Source organism: Acomys russatus, chromosome 8 (assembly GCF_903995435.1).
Source record: "Acomys russatus chromosome 8, mAcoRus1.1, whole genome shotgun sequence".
Lineage (NCBI taxonomy): Eukaryota > Metazoa > Chordata > Mammalia > Rodentia > Muridae > Acomys > Acomys russatus.
In genome coordinates this window covers 29,141,225-29,163,426 of record NC_067144.1, presented here as the reverse complement: position 1 = coordinate 29,163,426, position 22,202 = coordinate 29,141,225, and the positions used below count along the sequence as shown (strand labels likewise).

General features: G+C 41.4%; 1 protein-coding gene across 12 annotated transcripts in view; it reads left to right on the top strand.

Annotated features, from left to right (window-relative positions):
• Positions 1 to 22,202, top strand: part of Phldb2 (pleckstrin homology like domain family B member 2) — a 218,099-nt gene that overhangs the window by 173,963 nt on the left and 21,934 nt on the right. For 10 of the 12 annotated variants that reach the window (XM_051149997.1, XM_051150005.1, XM_051150002.1 and 7 more), the window contains 5 exons: positions 6,950 to 7,078; positions 13,586 to 13,741; positions 14,660 to 14,770; positions 16,761 to 16,850; positions 19,697 to 19,840. In XM_051149997.1, coding sequence (XP_051005954.1) covers positions 6,950 to 7,078; positions 13,586 to 13,741; positions 14,660 to 14,770; positions 16,761 to 16,850; positions 19,697 to 19,840 — 630 coding nt within the window. Of the gene's footprint in view, positions 1 to 6,949; positions 7,079 to 13,585; positions 13,742 to 14,659; positions 14,771 to 16,760; positions 16,851 to 19,696; positions 19,841 to 20,476; positions 20,663 to 22,202 lie in introns of all 12 variants that reach the window. The other 2 variants (XM_051150008.1, XM_051150006.1) reach the window with 2 other exon arrangements.

Here is a 22,202-nt window from a genome sequence, read left to right as displayed (position 1 = left end):
CATTGCTAGTCGGGCCAGAGTGTAAGACAGAAAGGAAGAAATGGCCTTTGCCCTTTTGGATTATGTTTCCCTTTTCACACACCTGTTACTTTGCTGAGATATAGAGTGGAGAATGAGGAAAGTGAACCTCGAAAAGCTATCCCCAGTGGGCAAGCTCCGATTCAAATGCTCCTAGCACATCCTGTAATTCCACTCTGCTTTTGCTGTGTTTGGGAGACGGGGAAGTTAGTTTATTTTTATTTCATAAGTGTGTGTGTGTGTGTGTGTGTGTGTGTGTGTGTGTGTGTGTGTGTGTGTTTTGCCTGAAAGTATGTCTGTGCACCATGTGTGTGAAGTCTCTGAGGAGTCCAGAAGATGGCATCAGATCCTCCCGGGACTGGAGTTACAGATGGTTGGGAGCCATTGTGTGGGTGCTAGGGATTGAACCCTGGTCCCCATGGAAGAGAAGCCAGTGCTCTTAAGTGCTGAACCATCTCTCTAGCCACCAGCCCTACTTTTTTGCAGACAAGAAATGCCTAGAAGCACAGGAAAAGAACTTAAAATCACAAGGGAGATCTTATCTTGATACGAAATTACTGACAGTGTTACCTTGGCGCTTGAGATTGGCTTTTCATTTTATTTATCTCGCCTGATTTGGAGACTATTATTTTACTTTACTTGTTTAAAATTGTACTTCGTATACATGGTAATTACACAATATTACATAAAATGTTAACCAGATGCATGGTTGTACATACGAGATAAAATATGGATAAGGTAATCTATTATATATTGGCTGAACATTTTTCTATTGGTTTCCCGGTCTAGCCCTTCACTCCTCTTAGGGAACCATGGTCAGTTTGTTTCCACGTTGACTCTTGAGACAAAGGCCCCAGCTTGTTGCTATTCTAGCATTGCTACTGTATCACACATATGGCCACTATAGACGTGGATAAACCCTGAACAAACTTAACAGGAACCTGGAAGGGATGTTTATTTAGTAATGCACTAAGCAAAGAGACCATCCACCCCCTTGTGCATCGCATTAAGCAGAGAACGGAGAGGGGAGTGTGTACCTCAACAAAGACAAGGTGGGGAGGCTCCATGCCCAGGCTCCCATGAGCCCAGGCTAAGTGTGGAAAGGTTGGGAGCTCGCTTCCTTTCCCTCTGTTCCTTCCCTACTTTAAGAGCAGAGCTTGACTGGGGAGAAAGTGTGGGCATGCGCATATGTTATGTATGGTTTTTCTTCTCTGTGTCTATTTTTGACCACATTAAAAATAGGTTTTCAACTTCCTCTATATTGAGATTATCTTTCATCTCTGCATCTTAGCATATAAGAAGTAAAATAGTTCTCTTGAGCTGAAAAGCAAATGTGATATTTAAAGGAAAGACCCCCACTTCCTTACTTTTGGTTGAAAAAAAAAAATATATATATATATTTTTTTTTACCCAGATGGTAAATGTAAAACTCAAGCCATCGTTTCCTTTGGAGATGAATCTTCTGTTTCTCCACACAGATGCAATGTGGCCCTGTGATCGTCCTCGTCTGCACACATTGAACTGTGTGCTGAAGCACAGGTCACTGTCCCTACCACATGCTTCTGAATGGAAGCTGAAATTCTTTAATGTCCCAGCTTTTCTACAATAAGCAAATATTCCTGAAAATGACGCCATATTTTATTCCTCATTACTATCTTGCCAAAGTTCCTGCTATTTCCTCCCTCTCCTTTCTTCTCAGCTGGGGTTGGAGGAAGGGAATGGCGAGGGTGGATTAGGGGGAGCAGCCTGGCTCATGTTCCTCTCAGGTGTTAATCCCAGGAGGGCATCCCATTTGCCAGGTCACGGTTAGGGTTCCGAGGAACTGGCTCTTTCCCAGGGGCTTCTTTCTTATATTTCAAAGTCAGCTCCCTGGCTACAGGAAGTGAAACTAAATCATGGTATTTGAGGATTAAACAAACTGGATTCCAGACAGGACTTATTTATTTATTTATTTTCCTAGTATTTCTTGACCACAGACATCCTCTGTTCAGATTACCTGCCTTTTTGTACATGGAATACCTGTGAACTGTGTAAGTGAATGCCATATGATCTCAGGCATGAAGCACTGGCTGATCCGTTGGCTGCTCCATGAGACCATCAGAATGCCCATCTCCCAAGCAAACACAGGTTTTTAGCGACTTAGAAGGAAAGACTGTTCAGGTTGTTTGGGGGAGTGTTTGGAATGGCCTTCCCCCTATCACTCATAGCTTGGGGACCACAGCTTTAACACTTGCTAAATCAGTTCCAAACTCGAGCCAGGGCTCTATGTATCCACATGGCCTGAGTGCCTACTCGGTGCTGTGGTGTGAGAGAAAGCATTTGCAAATGAGAAAAGTGGATCTTAGTTCTTGATCCCATATGATTTTTTTTAAAGCTGATAGAATTGGGAGAACTAGCAAGAGACTCTGTTGTGCTTGAATTTCAGGTAAACAGAGAACAAGTCTTTAAATCGATATCCCAGGCAATATTTGAATCATGCTGACACAAAACCATGAGATATTCATTTGAAATCAAATGTCACAGGGGTGTCCTTTGTTTTATCTGGCTTCTTTCCAGGATGACCTTGAGCCACCTGCTTATTGCAAGTTGCAGGCTTACATACGGTAAAATGATCTTTGTCATTGTCCTTGAGGACATTTTGGGTATGCTCCTAGACATTCTCACAGAGTCAGCAAGTTATATTTCAGTTTCTTCTTTCAAGAATACAGCGGAGAAGAGAGAAAATTTATGTGTCTTCTAACCAAAATTCTAGCAAAATCCGTATGTCTATGTCTTGAGCTTGAGGTTTCTTAAATGTATATTGGCCACCCTTGCATATGAATTCAGATTGTTTAGAGTAAATGTCTGCATGCTGCTGGTCGTCTGTAGGATTTGGAAGTAGTGATTGACACCTGAGCTTGAATTCTATCCTCCTCCCTGGATGCTATTGGACAGCTGAGTCTGTCAGAGTTCATTCTTTGCTTGATTCACTCTAAGAATTTCATTTGAATATATATATATAAAAATTCTACAACTGGAAATTTACTTGTAAGAGAGGCTTGTTATGCTGTGAAGGTAAGACAGCAAAGTCAGTTACTTTAGGGATTTTCTTTTTTCTTTTTTTTTTTTTTTTTCCTCTGTGTGCATGCTCCTGTGAGAGCACGGGTACATGGGTCATGATGCTCCTATAGCGGTCAGACAGCTGCCTTGGATGTTTGTCCTGCTTTGTTTGAGGCAGAGTGTTCATTCACTGCAGTATCCACCAGGCCAGCTTGTGCTCCCCGCTACCAGAGGCTCTCCTCTCTCCCCTCTCCCCTACCCCGCCACAGAGAAGTGCTGGCTTTGCAGATGCCAAGTGGGCTTCACATGGGCTCAAGACACTCAAACTCAGGGCCTCAGGCAGGAGTCATTTCCCCAGCCCTTGAGAACAACGTGTGATTGATTTTGAATTACTTACTGTCTCGGGTTATTAGGGAAATAAAACTGCAACTGCCATTGCCTCTCCTAGTTCCAGATGACTGAGCCAAGGCTCTCAGCCTGACAACATGGAAGAAAACAGATTAAAAAAAAAAAAACTTAAAAAAAAAATCCATCTTATATCTCTGTATTTGTGATGGAGTTGATTTGGAAATAGGATCTGTGAAGCCTTGGTGTGTTATTCCAGTGAGTAACATGAGCAGTGAACCACTGGACTGAGAGCATTGTGCAGCAAAAGGAGAATGAGCAACCCTTTTATTGTCTATCTCCGGTGCTCTTTTAATCTTCATAGAGTGAATGAACAAATCTGCAAAACCCAATATAGCCAGCTGTTTCCATCCTTGCATTCCGTATCCGCAGATTCAACTAATCAAGAGTCAGTGATATTCAGAGCAACAAATATCTGTCCTAAACATGTGTAGGCTTTTCCTGTCATGGTTCTCTGCCCAGCCCCCTATAACATGACCGTTTGCATTGCATTCAACATATAAGTAATAGGTGATTTGAAGTCACCGAGAGACAACTGCGCATGTCAACATTTATACACTAATATCTACCTTAATTTACCTGAGATTGACTTCCGTTGACTTTACATGAGTAGGGAGTTTTAGGAAGATCTATCTTAAATGGTCAAAACAGGCAGGGCCTACCAATGGGCATTGAGCCAGCTGAATTTTGTCTGTGCACCACCAGAAAGCAAGGCCACCCCAGAACGACAAAGGCTCATAAAGGAGCAGCCAGCCTCTGAGGTCACATTACTTTGTTCTTGTATTCATGAATGTCCTGTTATAAGCAAATTTTTTTACACTTTAGAGTCATTTATTTCTTAAAGATAAGTTTACTCTTAAAAGAAAGACAACCCTTTAAAAAAAAATTCTGTTCACTTCTACTTTGGTGTTTGGAAACTACCGTTATGCCTATTGTCTTTAGAATAGGGACATTTACTCTCTTAAATCTGGGAAAGGGGCTAATACTCCATTTTGATAACTGCTGTGAAAAGCAGGAATCCTGAAACTCCGGAATCTTCCTTCCTTGTGGAAGGTGGTGCGTTAGCTCTAAGTGCCTTCAGTAATTTTCCTTTGAACACTTCCTGCTCTATCAATAGAACAGAGGAATAATATTAATTTCTCTCTGGCTCCAAGTTATTCTACCCAGGGCTCCCAGGGAGCAATGTCACCTCTGTGATCTGCCTGGGCACACCTGACACTAATCCTCCACGCTTCCTTCCCCTTTTGCTTCCTTTGCCCTGGCTCTGGCCCCACTGAGCTCTGGCTCCGGGACTAAAGTAGTGCTCAGAGCATTCCTGGTGCACACCGTGGAGCTGCAGAAGGTTCTAATGGTGCCTGCTTGCATAATTCTTTTAACCGCGCCCTTGTATGGAATTGTGAAACGCTTCCAGCATCTGAGACTGAAGGGACTATGTAAACATGAGGTATTCCTTTCTTTCTTTTTTTTTTTTTTGCAAGTTGTTTGTGTTTACTATTAACAATTTGAAATGCTGGGCACATGGAGCAATGATTTGGTAATGACTTTGGATTTTGAGACCATGTTAACCTAGTATCATATCACTCTTCTCTTCTGGAATAATTTTACATTGCAGGTCTTTGCGTCTTCAATATTTAATTACAACACATAATCTTTTTTGCTTTTAATTATCTGTCTAGAACTAGAGTTGTTGTCAAGTCTGATGACACAGTATTTAGAAATAGATCCCTTTTTGGATACACTTCTTTTGCTGTGCAAATCGAACTGTCTATCATCCACAGGAAGTAAATAACATCTTAGCCAGAAATCAGCAAGCGTTGTGTATTGCTGTTTATATTAAGGGACAGATATTGATTCTGAAACTAATGATAAAATCTAGCGGGTTTGGTATATTGTGCTCTCTGGGAACAGTTTCCCTGTTGACTGTGCCCTAGCCTTCTTCTAGCCATGACAGTGAGCAAATAACCTACTGACGCCTGGAGGAACTGTCTTGTAGATTGCTAATGTTGTTGTAGAATTATTCTAGATTGATGCATGGAGTAGGCTTTTCAATTGTATGGCATCTGTGTTCAATTATTTTCAGGAAAATAAAACATATTCATAAAATACCTTTGAAATTTTAAAAGCACTTCCAAAAATGGAGACTAGCTTCAACCTAGATGGATGCTAATGCCATACAGTTTTAGATTTGAACAAAAAGCATCCTTTTCAAGAATCTAGATATGTGTTTATGCAGGAAATCATGGCCACTTATATAAAAATTACAGAAACGACAATTTTACGGGACTATCTGAAATCATCTTTTTAAAAGGACCTTTTGTGATAGAAGAGGCATACACAAGTCATTTAACTTACTGATGAGGGCCAAAACGCAGTGGGTTTGTTTACAGTGAGAGTTTAATATGAGAGAATCTTGCCTAGCCTTCCCTTCAAATGGTGTTAAATTCAAGAGGATCACTGTGGGGCTGCATCACCACTGTACATAGCATTTCCCAGTTATACCATGGAGTCACTTTTGCATCTGTAACATGGAGGGATTTAATGGTCTTTGCCCTCTTTTCTCCCCTGGCTTTTGGGATCTCTCCTTCATTTCACACATTTTGTTCCTTCCTTCCTTCCTTCCTTCCTTCCTTCCTTCCCTTTCTTTTCCAGGGAGGGATGTCATTGTAAGGAAGCCTGTGTCTGCAGGGTCCCTGGCTCAGCTTTGTGTCCAAGCTACTGTTGCTGCTTGAATCACTCTGACAATCTCCTTCTTCTTCTTCTTCTTCTTCTTCTTCTTCTTCTTCTTCTTCTTCTTCTTCTTCTTCTTTTCTTCTTCTTCTTCTCCTTTTCCTTCTCCTCCTCCTCCTCCTCTTCCTCCTCTTCCTCCTCCTTCCTCCATCCCCCCTCTGTGTCTGAGTTAGATCTTGTCTCTGGATTTTCTCAGTTCACCTGTGAGCTTTCCCCAGTGCTAGAACCATTTCAGGTGAGAAGGCTGCCAATTGTGCACCTAAAGCACTTCTGAACCAAGACCAGACAGCAGAAATGTCTTGAAGCAGTTTAGGAAATGCTCTAGCCATTTGTATCTGGAAGGTACTTCAAGGTAATTAAACACCCCTCCCCCCACTACTTTATCCAGTTTTCTGACAAAGTACTATTGGCCAAAATAGCATATAATGTCTCTGGCATCTCTTTTGTTCCTGGTGGACCACTGATCAGAGTTCCCTTTTCCCACTGTCCCTTGTATGTGGTAGCAGGAAAGAGGGAAGGAGGAATGGCAGGTGATTGTGATTGTCAGTACCCAGTGAAGGAGGCTGTCTGAAGAAGGCAGGGTCTTCCACTCTGCTCTTATCTCTTTGCGCTAACCATTAACAAGCTTTGTTTGTTCATTCCTAGTGTATGTTTGTGCCTGTTTGTTACCACCTGTCACCACCGGGGGATGTTCGCTAGCACCTGCCTGGGCTGTGAAGGTTAATGTCCATCCTTCTATTTTCTGATCTCTGAACTTCAGGAGAAGGTAAAGCTTGATGCTGAAAGGGAAAAGCTAGAGAGGCTTCAGGAGCTGTACTCGGAGCAGAAGACGCAGCTGGACAATTGTCCTGAGTCCATGAGGGAGCAGTTACAGCAACAACTCAAGAGGGTCAGTAGCAAACAGGCATGCACGGCTGCTTTGTTTTGTTTTGTTTCCTTTGCTATTAAGTTCTGTTTACCTGTGACTTACTACTTCATAGAGCATACGTTTGCCTAAGTTCTAGTTTTTAGATCCTTAAAAATAGAAAGACACATGCTAACTGTATGTATGATTTCATGTTAATCAGTTGAAAACGCCCTTGTTAGGATTCTGTTTCTAGTTTATCGTGCAAAAATGTCTCTGGAGACCTTCTTAGTAACTGAGGATAAATTGTTCTTGACTTGTAATTGGCACCAAGATTATAGCATCTGAATCAACTGACATCTTCTCCTACTGTATTGTGAGTACTATTTGTCCTTGAAGGGTTTTCCCATTAGCTTGATTTTATGCTTTTGTTTAAAAATTACCCTGTTCTCTTCGCCACCCCCACCCCTGCTGAGTCTTGAACTCTTTCTTCCTGCTGTTTAGAGACCTTGACAACAATGAAATACCAATATTAAGGATGTGGAATGTTACAAGTGCCTTTGGCATCTTTTCATACAGGTATCTTAACTCTCAAAAGGGTCCTGGAGCATGGACTGTCTGGTTAAATGTTATCAACTCATTCTCCTATTCCTAAGGCTGGCAGGGATTAACAGAGCCACACTGGTTACTTTCTGAAAAAAAGACTTTGTAAGCAGATAACTTCACAAGCGCTGGCACAACCACATCTTATTTCACAATGTCTTGACGACTGGGTCATCTCTGAACCAGCAGCCCAGAGCATCAGTGATCCCTGGGAAGGAGGCATTGACAGTCCTGTACCTCTCAAGGAATCACAGGACTAGCAATTAGTCCCACACGGGCAACAGTTTATGATTTCACACGAGTAGGCAAGAAGGCGCCTTTCGTTCAAGCTTGTCTTGTCTTTTGTAAGAATGACCAAGGAGAAAGTTCAGTTATGATAGCGCTCTTGGAAAAAAAAATTCTAGGACCTTTATTACAAAAATATTTGTTATTTCTTGGAACATTGTGAGGAAATGAGAAACCGCTGTCAAAACCATTTCATGTACAGCAGAGGTTGAAAGAAGCTAGGCATGGTGCCATATGCCTAAAATCCTAGAGGCCAGCCTGGTTTTGATAGTGACTGCTACCCAGGCAGAGCCGCATGGCAAGACCTTGTCCCAGACAAACATACTTAAGAGGATTCAGGGCAAACAATCTATAGCATAACAAACAGCATGTAATATTATTTAAAGAATGTCTGAACAAGCTATAATATTATTTAAAGAATGTCTGAACAAGCTATCTTTCCCCTTCACTTATTTTACTCTGTGAACGCTCATCTCGCTGCCAAGAAAACTGCTTGTCCCTTTATGTCACATTTCTCTCGAACCTTTGTGAGAAAAATAATTTCATAATGTCTAGTATTTGTGAAAATATTTTAGTCTGTATTTATGTTTATTGCAGTTCACATAAGAAATGGGAGTGTTGGGTTTTCTTACTTAAAAAACAACAACAACAACAACAACAACTCTGCTTATTGCTAATGATTTAGCACTATGCCCATGAATTTTTGTCTAGATCTGTACCAAGCTTACACATTTCATTCTTTCTTCTAGTTGTTCAGGAATCTGTGTTCTTCATAAGCCTTGCCTTTAGATTCTATTAAGAACTTGAGGTTGTTAATATCACTAGTTACTGTTTGCATAAGCTGATTCTTTAGATAACTCTTGAGTCTATATGCTCTAAGAATCAGGACTCAAAGAAGAAAGGAAAGGATACAGATGGTGGCTCCAATGAACTAAAAACAAAGACTCTTTCCTCATCCTCTCCAAATAGGCCCTTCCCTTAGTGCGCGCTCACCTCATAGTAAGAGAGCTCATATTCTGTTGCCTAGGCAACTCTTCACCAGTTTCTTGACTTAACCTCTCACCTCACAGGAAGTCCATTCATGTTAACGAACCTCCTGTGTTGTTGCAGCCTGTTTCTCTTCAGACTGCAAAAGCATCCCAAAGGCATAGAACTAAAAAGTCAATAGTCTATTGTCTTATGACTAGTTCCACTAGATGGTGTGCTGCATGAGATTTAAAAAAAAAAAAAAAATCAACAAATAAATAATAAAGAACGTCATCTTCTTAAGCTGTGTTTTTAAGCTTCATAAGCTCAACCATCTGGGTTGAGCAACTTATACACTTGTGACATCTGACCCATAAATCACTGCTTCAGAGTCAGAGCCAGCGTGCAGATGATGACAGGAGGCTTCCGGCTGGTGTTTAGACCAGAGGGGGCTTGCCTGTCCTGGGCTGCTCTCAGTGCAGAACAGAAAGCTGAGATTAAGATTTATGTTTTCCAGGATAGTTTCTGGTGTTTAAGTGGAGAAGGCAGCCACGTAGCTGGGGCAGTACACCAATGCTGTTTATAGTAACTGTTCCTCTAGGTCAGTGGTTCTCAACCTGTGGGTTGCGGCCCCTTGGGTTACATATCAGATATCCTGTATGTCAGAAATTTATATTATGACTCATAACAATAGAAAAATTGTAATTATGAAGGAGCAACAAAAATGTTATGGTTGGAGGTCACCACAACATAAGGAACTGTATTGAAAGGTCATAGCATTAAGAAGGTTGATAACCACTGCTCTAAATTATTGATTTTGGTTTTTTGACTTTAAAAAAAAATCTATGCAGCAACACCTAAAACTGGGAGTCTCCTGTTCCATCACTGTCTCTAAAACCCATTTTTATCATAGCCTAAGAAAGCTGTTCAGCTACTGTGGGCTTCACTGTCTTTCTACGTAAGAGTGAAGGTCAGTGCGCTTATCTCTTTCCACATTTCTTGAGGAGGGTTTGACTCTGCCATGTGATATGGAGAGAGGTTTACACATGCTGTGCCCCATCGCAGTGTGCCTCTAGAGCTGGCTGTAAGCCATCAGTGAGATTATTTCCATGGCCACACCAGCCACACCACATTTGTTCTCCTCTTTCTGTCCCTCTGTTGGGCAATGAAAGCCTAAAGATCTACTTGCAAATGTCTGCCTTATAAACTCTGAAAAAAAAAAAAATCCACAAAAAACCAGAATGGCACAGAATTGTTCTTGATGCAGCTGTTCTGTGTCTTCCATTGCCCGTTTGTCAGTCGGTCAGTCAGTAGAGGGATGTGGTCATGTGATGTCCTTTCAGTGAGTGAAAGTTTTATTATATTCTTCATTCAGCTGCTCATGTGTTTGACTGAGAGCTGCCTGTGTCTGTTCTCCTGTCTCAGATAACCTCTGCCTATCTCAAATTCCGTTCCCAAACTCTTGTTTTCTACAAGTTTTAAAGGCTTTACTTCTCTCCCCATAAGCTTTTCTTTCAGCGTTTATATGAGCATGTAATGATGGCATCTGCTGCCTGAAGAGATGGCTACACTCACAGAATCTGGGTGCTGCGCCTTTTTCAGCTTTTCTCCCTCATACGCTAATATTTTCCTTCAGTAGTTTAAGTATTTTCTACAGATCAATCAGTGGGTGACCCTGTTGCTGTGTTTCAGGGTGGCACGTGTTGCGTAGTGGCTGCACGTGGAGTCAGCAGCTGGCAGGCATAGATTATACTGTGAGCCATATGCACACTGGAAAGATGACTCATAAGCTGACAGAGGAACTTTACATTTTTTATCTTAATTTTCTTTAACCCCAAATTAAGCTTAATTGGAAGATCTTGAGAACTTAATTATATGTGCTTATATGAATAAATATATCATCTAGTACATTATTTCAAGACTACATGTTGTTTAAGATACAACATTTTAATTTCTGTAAGCAAGCAATTCCTTTAGAAATCTCCAATAAGCTTAAAATATTATCCAAAGTCTACATCAAGATACTGAGATACCCCAGATCATCTAGTGAGTATGCATATGTTTTCAAACTTTAGCCTAGACAATTTAGTCTCTGTCTCTCTGTTTCTCTGTCTCTGTCTCTCTGTCTCTGTCTCTGTCTCTGTCTCTGTCTCTCTCTCTCTCTCTCTCTCTCTCTTTCTCTCTCTCTCTCTTTCTCTCTCTCTCTCTCTCTCTCTCTCTCTCTCTCTCTCTCTCTCTCTCTCTCTCTCTCAGACACACACACACACACACACACACACTTCCTGCCAAGATAGAGTTTCACAACTCAAGATCCTTCTGCCTCAGCTTTCTGAGTGCTGGGATGGTTCAGTACACATGTGCTACCCCACCTCACCTTGAATGTTTTTCAAATTGTGTTTTTCCTACTCTTACACTTCCTAAATCCAGCGTGTATCAGCATAATGACCTTGTTGGGATAGACTTAGCTGTCATTTCATGGCAATTAATATAGCCTTTCCGTAACTCACCTCTGCAGCATCATTTATTGCAGAGACAGAAATATTCCAATTGGATCAAACAATCATACTTTATCAGTGAATGAAGCCAGAACTAGAAGTTATATAGTGACATAGAGTTCATCAAATTATTACACACTCTCTTTGAGGATTTAATTGAAGAACAACAAGGGAATGCCATAATGTCCTGGCTCTGCAGGGCTGTAAGCCATATTGTCCAATTGCTTCTTCCTTTTGGCTAAATATGATTTATAAGTTATAATTTTAAAATATTCTACACAGAGCACATTCGGAATTCTGCTAGTGGCTCCAAAGGTAAAGGAATCTTTTTTAATGGACTTATGAATATTTTATATGATGTGTCCCAACCTCAGCACAAAGGCAATGTGTGAATGCATTCCTGTTTTCTCAAGTGTCCCGAGGTTGAAGAACACCTTCCTTAACTCTCTTTACGGTTACTTATGGGGTAGTGGTACTTAACTTTTGAAATCTCTGTCTTAGTTAGGGTTACTGTTGCTATGATGAAACACCATAACCAAAGCAACTGGTGGAGGAAAGGCTTTATTTGGTTTACGTGTCACAAGTCAAAGTCCACTGAGGGAAACCAAGGGAGGAACTCAAACAGGGCAGGAGCCTAGAGGCAGGAGCTGATGCAGAGATCTTGGAGGTGGGCAGCTCACCTCCTCCTCTTGGCCTACTCAGCCTGCTTTCTTATAGACCCCAGAATCGCTGTCCCAGAGGGTCCTCTGCTCCCTACAGACCAGCCTATAGCCCAATCTTAAGGAAGCCTTTCTTAATTGAGCTTCCCTCATCTCAGATGACTCTAGCTTGGGTGACGTTGACATAAAACTATCCAGCGCAGTCTCCTTCTGTTCCTGGTGAGAGCTTTAACTCTACTCTTTCCAATAAAGAGATTTGTGAACAACTGAAGTGGATCCAGAAAGGCTCACTGAAGGACTCTTGCTCTCCAAATACCTTTCTTAGAAGATGTGGTTTTTAAAAAATGTATGTGTATGGTATGGTTAGTCGTGTGTGTGTGTGTGTGTGTGTGTGTGTGTGTGTGTGTGTGTGTGTGTGTGTGTGTGAATACAAGTGCACTAAGATGCCAAAAGACAGTGTGAGATCCCTCTGAAGCCGGAGTTACAGACAGTTGTGAGCTACCCACCATGAGTGCTGGGAACTGAACTCAGGACCTCAGGAAGAGTGGTATGTGCTCTTAACTGCTGAGCCATCTCTCCAGCCCTCCAAATGATGTTTTGGGGAGTTGTGTGTTCACAGCAACTCTAAGGAGAACAGTGAGAGGCTTCCCACATGTAATCTGCTTCACACAAGCATAGGTTTCGGTATTAGTTTTCCTTGCCACACCACTCCATTGGTCACAATTGCTGAGCCTAGAATAACATTGGTTCATGTTCAGGTGCTGATTTCTTGAGATGTGGCCCTTCTCTATAATATAGTCAATAATATAATTAATATAAGAAACACATACCTGTGATCCCAGCACTGTGGAGGTTGAGGCAGGAGGATGGTGAGCTACAGGTGAACTGGAGTGGGGAAGGAGGGAGAGAGAAAAGGAGAGGAGAGAGGCAGAACAAGGAAAGAAAAAAGGGATAATAAGAAACAAATTTGAAAGGAAAAAATAAGCACTAAACATAAAGATTTACTGTTTACTCCTTATATACCAGTGGATTATGTTACACTGTTGGGGTTCATGTATTTCCCTTAAAGACTTTTGATGTACTTTAAAATTAACTTGTGAGCTATTTTAATCTGTTATTACTTTATTTTATAATTCATATGAGAACTATGGAGAACAATAATTTTCTTAAGAGACTATTTGGTCTGCAAGTAACATTTAAGTTGTTTATAGACATATTTTTTATACTACACTGTCCATTTAAAGCCATCTAGTGGCTTTACAGGAAAAACATCTGCCTACAAACACACACACACACACACACACACACACACACACACACACACACACCCCAAAAAACTAATGGTGAAGTAAAACTTGCCCTCTGCACCATGCCCCAACCGTTCCCCTCTAACGGCCACAGTGGGCTTACATCCATCCCCTTGTTCTAGGCCCACACGATGTTGTAACCAGGCATCGGTACTGGAATGAGCACTTTTGTTTCCTCTCACTGAGAAGGCTGCAGCCACTCTGGTGTGCTTCATTTTCATCCTATTTTCCCCAAAGGATGCTGACCTGTTGGATGTGGAGAGCAAACACTTTGAAGACTTGGAATTCCAGCAGCTTGAGCACGAGAGTCGCCTGGATGAGGAAAAGGAGAACTTGACTCAACAGCTCCTGCGGGAGGTGGCGGAGTACCAGCGAAACATTGTAGCCAGGAAGGTAATTTGCCAGGGCATGCTTGACGTGAAAAATGAAAAGTTACTATTAACTGTGAGACAGTAACCACTGTCATTCTACAGCTGCGGAAGTTGTCTGTCTCTATCTGAATATCCTTTTGTGTAAATCACATTTGGCCTGAAACATATGACAAATGATACGCTACCCTATATAATCTGAGGCACTGTATAGTCAGTGTTATAATATTTTAGGGGCGTTTATGGTTAATACACCTCCCCCTTGTTTTACTCATATAAAGACCAAATCATAGACAATGTGCTGTTTATTTCATGGCACTCCCTCTGGCAGTTGAAGTAACTAGATTTAGAATAATTCTATGAAAAAATCTACTTTGGTATTTTTCTTTCCATTGATTAATAATTCCCAGTGCTAACTGGGAACCTGTTACCATTAGCAACAGACCAGTAGGAAATCATTCTGATTACTTTGGTCTCCACCTAGCCCCTCCCACCTTGAAGCCCAGCCCAGAATTTAACATTTATTCCAGAATTTATAATTATACCCAGAACATTGTACTAATTGGGTAAAATTGGGGGGGGGGGGGGAGTTACTGGAGAGAATGAAGGACAGAGAAAGTGACCTCTGGTTTAGTGAAGAAATTCTATTGTTTTATTCACCAGCATGTTAAAGAAAAAACTCACTGATGATCTAAAACAAGATTTCCTATTGAAGTCTGAATTTTTCAGAATAAATTTTTCCTGGCTGCAAATCACGAGGAGTTGAACTTGGTTGATAAAACAAATGTTTTTAAGCCTCAGGTGGTCATCGCCGTCCACGGCCAAGTAAAATTTGGGCACTGTTATTCGGGTTCTAAAGACCTTTTCCTTTCTCGACCAGGACAAACTGGCAAGCCTTTGACTGTCTAACGTGCCTCTTTCGATGGTTACTTTTGCCTCCCAGGAAAAGATTTCTGCATTGAAAAAGCAAGCCAGCCACATCGTTCAGCAGGCTCAGAAGGAACAAGATCACTTTGTGAAAGAAAAGAACAATCTAATAATGATGCTCCAGAGAGTAAGTACTTCCTCTTCAGCATCAGTGACAGTAAAAGCATAGCTTCCAGCTGAGGGAGGACCGCCTTTCCCTGCGCAAAGCCTGTTCGCTCAGAGAAAGCCAATTGTATTCACTTTTCATGCAGTCTTCCAAATTGGCAATAATACTCTCTGGACATCACCTACAACTCAGACAGTAAGCAGGGAGGTTTTGCTCATGCCTGTTCAGCACTGAAAGTATGAACTTTGGCAGATCTATATTTTGTCTTCCTTCATTTAAAAAAAAATCACACTTTATTCTAACAGTTATTTGTGGTAGATTTAAAGGGGAAATGTTCTTTATACTGCCATTGAATACAAACTGTGATTATTTGTGTGGAGGTGTCTACCTCATAAATGTCACATTGAAGTTAGTTTGACTTAGCTGAATCTGGAGACACTCCATGTGGCTTGGTTAGAAAAGTGCCAACATCCTCCTATGGGTCCATGTTCTTATCTGTCCTAATAAAGGGACTCATTAAAACGTTTCCTGAGGCAGAGATTGTCAAAAACAAAACTTAGCCACAGGACAAGCATGGCCCCTTTCAGGGGAAAGATACCAGACACCAAAGCAGATGGGGTCTCAGGTCAGAGTCACAGCCAGGGTAGTAAAAGTCTATGCTGGACCCCCAGCCTGGAGTAGGGAGATGATGGAGACCCTCAGCTATGAGTAGGGGGACGATGGAGCCCAGAGTGAAGTGGACCATCCCTTCTTAGCTACTTAAGCTTACAGGAGATGAGTCCTTTTTGTAGAGTTACTAGTCCACTCGAGGGCCCTCTGCAGCCCACACACATCCTGGCAGCTTCTTCCTGCTCTGTCATCTCCCGGAAACCCTTCAAAGGACATGCTGTTCCCCTCACCCCGCCCTGCTCTGTGTGACACTCTGTTGCCTTCAGCCAACTCCCATCCCCCCCACCCCCACCCCCCCACCCCACCCCTAACCCCCACCCGACACCCCCCTACCCAACACCCCCCCACCCCTGCCATAATTGTTTTCCCCTTTGTGTACAATAGTCAAAAGCACAACTTAGATTGCACACTATCTTGCATTCTTTTAAGTGGTTGTTGAACTTTTCAGGGGCAAACAAAAACAAAAATCTCTAAATTGTAGATTTTTTTTTTTTTACAAACAAACTAATAAGGTCACAGATAACATTTGTCTTCATTAAAAAATAGATACACTTAATTTGATTGCGAAAATTGTGGTTTATAAATGATGAGTTTTGTTTCCCCCATAACTGATCTATAGGTACCTTTCAATCTCAATCAACATGCCAACAGACTTTTTTTTTTTTTTTTTTTTTTTTTTAATGGGAGACAAATGTGGACTAAAATTTAAAAGCTGATTCTCCTTAATCATGGATTCCATGTTTGTGGTGTGATCTCCTTGCTGAAATGTACTTGCAGCACTTTCAGAGACAGGCCCACAACAGTAAGCACTTTGAATCAGCCCACTGTGTCACTGTCCAATAGGACTTAACCTACGTCCTACTGTCTCAATTCAGCCACTGAGCTTTTTTTTTCCTTTCGTTTTGTTGTTAGTTTTCAGCGAGAGTCTCAGGTAGGCCTTGCCAACATCTAACTCTATAGCTGACACTGACCTTGAACCCTGGTCCTCTTGCCTTTACGTCTCAATTACAGGCCGGTGTCACCAAGCCTGTCTCCTCTTGCCATTTTTTGCTTCAACTGGAACAGCCTGTCTTTTCCTTTAAACTACTACCACTTTGTAAAATTCATCTTGAATGAAAGGTTATCTAACTAAAACTGTTTGAAAATTGCTCTTGCAGCACATCAGCTAACAGTAGGTGAGACATCTGTGATGACAAGCTTTTACTGAGAAAGAGGAAAGGAAATCGAAATGGGTGTGTCCGGGATTTTGATGTTTGTCTTTAAGGCAAAGTCGATGTGATTTTCAGTTGCTTACCAAGTTGACTCCAAGCTCAGCAGCTCAATAGGTTTTGCATTTCTTTAGGAAAAGGAGAACCTCTGTCATTTGGAGAAGAAGTACTCCAGCCTCACTGGTGGGAAAGGATTTCCCATTAACCCCAATACTCTGAAGGAGGTAAGCCACGATTTTAAATGTCTGCTCAGGCCAACATGCAATTCAGATGTACCTCAGTTTTGGGTAACAAGTCGACTAAGAAAAACCTTAGCGTGTGTCAAGACCCATCTATTTGTCTTGATGGTGACATTGTGAGGTACGTTGAGCCTTGCAATCATCCTTTCCTCATTATTTCTCCCTTTTTCTCTTTCTTTTTTCTCATGAGTCTTATAGAATATGAAAATGCCCCCAAGTATTTGAGAAGATGGTCTGGCTTGTTCCTTTTATCTTATTTTTCCTGAAACCTGGGATTTCCTGTTTGCATTAGCCATGCATCCTCTTGCCCAACTATCCTCCCTCCCAGAGCTACCCAGATAGAACACAGGTAGAACACACTCTGATGTGGAAAAGTATAATGCTGATGATGAAGTTACTTTGTATTTATTGACTTATAAACTAAGGAAAAGAGTCATTGCTCATAAAAATTTGCCTAACCTGGCTGTAGATATGGCTCAGCCGTTAAAGGCTATACTCACAACCAAACAGGTAAAAATTTGCCGAACCAAAAGAATGCTTTTACTTATAATTTTCTTACATGAAGAAAGCAGAGTGAGGGATTCGTAGGTTAAAAAAAAAAAACCCTCTGTGTGTGTGTGTGCACGTGTGCACATACACATGTTTATTCGTGTGTGTTCAGGTATATGAAATAAAATGTTCATCACAATAATAGGTGGGACCACGTTGGTATCTCAGAAGCATTTAGAAAATATTTCTCTATCAGCTTTGTTACATTGTACCATTACATAGTTTCCATTATTGGGAACGCATGACTGGTGAGGTCAGTGAGGTGAGTGTGGCTGTGAATGGCATGAGATAAGATCAGCGAGGTGTAAGGCAGGTGTTGTGAGCTGCGTTAATAAAGTGCAGCTTGTGTATGTGTTCTGGGAACCCACTGAATGTCTTAAAGTAGAGAGACGACATTATTTGATGTCCGTTTGTTAAGGGCCACTCTGGGCCAACACTGGATCAGAGGACGTCTGAGGAGGTGCAGGGAAACTGGTTGGAGATGAGCACAGTAATGCAGGCCAGGGCTTGGCTTAGGTGCTTAGGTTCCAGCAATGACTGTGAGATGGAAACCTGGCTGGATTTGCATGTACTTTGCAAATAGAGTTGAAAGTTCTTGCTGCCTCGTTGGATTTTGTGGCGAGCTGACAATGAAACATTCCCAGTTTCAGGGTTAGAGGAACAGCTGGTACTGCTTGCTGATGTATCTGATGATGAGAGAATAGGAAGTTTTAGGGACACTTGAAGGTTGGCCCTGTGCACACCTGGGAGGACTGTGACAACCAAATAAATGACATGTTCTTTCTGTCTCTCTCTCATTCCCGTCCTATTGATGAGTTGGTCTTTGCTTTTCTTGGACACTCCTGGGTGTCAAAGGCTCATTGGCTTTGTTTAGCCTGAACATATAGCAAGACTTGACTTGGAGGATACTTTGTCTAGTTTCCAGTCTTTTTGCCTTCATGTTCCTCTTCTGTCTCCCTCTTTTCTTTTTCCACTCCTTTCTGAAGAATGGACACTCATATCTGGCAAAGAGAAAACTTCTTGATGCAAGTAAACTGTATGATTTGTGACTCATAAAGGGAAAATTTCAAAGCTAGATTGTAAAGCTTTCTATCAATCAAGTGAAAGAATGACTCAAAACTTTTAATTTCCTTTCTGATCCATTACCACAAATAAAATGAAATCAGGCTGCCAAATTCACGCCTTCAAAAACTTCACCTAGGACCTGTGTCGCCTTCTGCTGTGCAAGACTTCAGGACGTTGTGCTGGCAATAGTCAGCTCTAGCTTGCTCTGCTTTCATGCAATGATGGGTTGTCCAGAAAACCTTCCATTTCCAACCTACAGTTTTTGCTACGCAGAGTCACTTTTTGAAGAGCTTCATGATGCTTCCTTCATTAATGGTCTAAAAATAAAAGTCAAAAAACTCAAACTGAACCCCCTTTCACTTTCAAAAGACTGTTATTTTATATGCCTTATTCTTCTTCTCCATATGACTTTATTGGTGTGGCAAAAATGTGGATTTGTGTCATTGCTTCCCGTGAAAATCATTCTAAGTACTTTTTCCACAATGATACTTTCAGAAGTCTTGATTCTGAGATTTTGATTCCTAGGCATTTTCTTTAAGCTGGAGCTGGAGCTGAATTACTGAGTTCAAAAGTAACTGGAACCTCTCCATTCTAGCAACAGAGTTTGAGTTGGGGAAAGTGCCTTGAGTGATAGCACCACGTTTGTGACTGCGGCTCCCCCCACACACCCCTAGGCCTGTGTATGTCCATGCACATGGATGTCAAGGCAGGATCCTCATTCTTACTTGACCGAAATGTCCCAAACTAAATCCCACTAAAGCTAAGTTGTTATTTTTATAAAAATTTTCTTGGTGCAAAACCCATCAGCCCACCTATGCTGACACTGTAATTTTCAAAGCACAGAAGACAGGATCCATGCATATTTGTGGAAAAGGCCCTTGAATCAGAATGAGTGTCTCTTTGGTCTCTGACTGTTCAATAACTGTATAGAGATAATGCCATTCCATTGACAGAGTGATGCTGTGATCCCTGGATATTTATTGTATGGTCATCTTGATTTCACCAGAAATTGTGTTTAATACTTGTAATGACAGTTTTCAAGATTGAGCACTGCAAATTCATTTTCATTGCTGATCATTCACTTAATGAGACATTGAGTCAGCCCAGGTATCTGGCTGTGTTGCGCTCAGCTAACTCATAGTTCTAGGATCATTAATACTCTCGCATGTCTTGGCTTTTGCTTTCTTTGTGTTTAACTTCTGAATTCCTCCTTTTAGGGCTATATCAGTGTAAATGAGATTAATGAGTCATGTGGCAATTCCACGAATCTATCCCCTTCCACTCAGTCCCCTGCTGATGCTGCCGCTGCTGTCACTGAGCCTGCCTCGGCTGTGCCGGTGAGCCAGCCCCAGAGTTCAGAGGTGTGTGGGCATGCCTTTCATTCATTCATTCACTGCTCTTCCTCATGTCAGAAATTAACCCACAGTTCACTGAAAATGAGCAAAAATGAAGGCGTATGTTCTGGAGGACCGTGGTGATGCTGAGTTTATGAATTAGACCAGATTGGGGCAGGGGGTGTGGGGGTGGGGGTTGTTCTACACTAAAAGTGTTAGAAACCTTGAAACATGTGGCAAACATGTGGGACTAGACGTAACTGCCAACAAATAAGGTCAGTGTCTTAGCATTCTAACCAAATCTAATTTTCCGAGATTCAAACTCATTGGTTTGAGTCACCTTCTCAGATGGGATTTGTTGTCTATTTTGCTTGGCAATATTGAATTATGCTTTGATTGTTATGCTCTTCTAGAGCATTCTTGGGAGTAATGAGAAGTACGAATGCCTTCTACTGATCACATTGCTTGCTGTGTGGGATTTTAACAAGAAGCTAAATGGAAAGATAGTGCCAAACATTTGTGATTTCATAGTTAATAAGTCAGAACAATCAGATTATGGATTTCATGTCTCTGTCTCATTTCTCATCTCATGTGTGTGTGTGTGTGTGTGTGTGTGTGTGTGTGTGTGTATGTGTGTGTGTACCTTTTCTTTCTCCAATAAAGCAAAGGTCAGCTGTCTATTCTGGATTTATGTTTCCTTCCACCCTTTCTCCTCATCCTGTCACTCAACCTTCATCAGCCCCTTGGCCTGAAGTCATGGCTCCATCTGTTGATCCTTTCCCTTTAAATGACACACCTCCTCCTCTGCCAGCTAAGAAACACAGGAGGCAACAGCAGCAGGAGCAACAGGTAACTGGAAAGATGGCTAGAACATGGGGATCTTACCTTGATAACAGGATCATTGACATGTGTCTCTTCATCTCCTCCAAAGCCGATTTTCAGAAGGGAAACTTGCAGAGCATCTTGCTTGCTTGCTTTTTTTTTCTTAAGGATATTCAGTGTGGCCTAAGGGTGCTGGGATCAATAAAGCTTTGATATATTTCATAACTTTATGCTTTTCAGCTCCCATTCAACAAAATAGTGTAGCATGTCTCACATCTTTCTTAATATACTGACAAGTATTTACATAAAATTCATACCATAAAACGTTGTGATGACAAGACATTTTTATTATACATTATTGAAGCCATAATATTAGATGTCATTCTGGGGCAGTGTCCAAAGTTGCCAAGGACTTGGCAACTCTCCCTTCATCCTTCTAGTAATCCTGTAGAAGAGGAATTCTCTTGTACTTGGTACCTTTGTAAAAGCCTGTGTGTCCTGCTCCTGCCACCTGGGCTGATGTACAAGGGAACAGATGAAATAGTTGAATCAAGTAACTGATGTATACAAGAGATGAGCTTGGAGAATGACAGGACTATGTACCATCAGTTTTAATGTGCCTTCATCTCATTAGCAGCTTCATTTAGGAAAGGGAAGACCTTTGTTGGCAAAACAATCAGTTTTTAAACCTGTTGCTTTATGCCCAGTATTAACAGACTTAAATTCTAGGGTGTTTGTTACATTCTGAAAGTCAAAGCTGTGCCGTTTGGCCACAGTGCAAACAGAATGTGTTCTGATGCCATTTTTGAGCTGAAATCAGTGACTAATCACCCAAATTTTGAGGATTGTCATGGTGATGTGGACTTCCTGGCTGTGAATTTCAACTCTGCCTCCTTCGAGCTTCAGGACCCCAGGAAAGCTCACTGAATGTCTCTGCACCCCAGGTTTTTTCCTTTGTAAAATAGAGGCAGAATACCAACCTCACAGGATTAGTATAAAAGCTGAATAAGATCATGGACATGGAGTATCAAATGCAGCAAAAGGGAAGCTCCTAATAAACACTAGCTGCTGGAAATATATCATTATAGAGTTAAGATGCAAAGACATGTCATCACTGCCATGCGACACTTTATTATGAAGTTATTTTTACTATCCAAGACATTTTGAGGAGTTTAAAGAGGTCAAGCAAATTTGATTTTTTTTTTAAATCCATCTTTCTCTGAGTCCCAAATTTGGATAGTTTAAAATGGCAAAATTCTTGCCTTAGGAATATAACTGAGAGAGAAAAAGAAAAGATGTAGCCTATTGCAGCATTTAACTATGAGAGATGACTATGGGATCTCCTTGGCCATGAGCTTTTAGATGGATGCAATCTATGAAAGCTTACTTGGGTTTGGAGCAGTCTATGATTATTATATAAGTATTATATGATATGTGGGGTTACTATTTTACCACAGCTTTCCTGTTACTGCCCATTCTCTTCATCCTCTTTCATTTCCTACTTCTTGTCCCCCTCACTGGGGTCTGTGCCACCAGACCGAACTCTCTCTAGAGTCTGTCTAAAGAC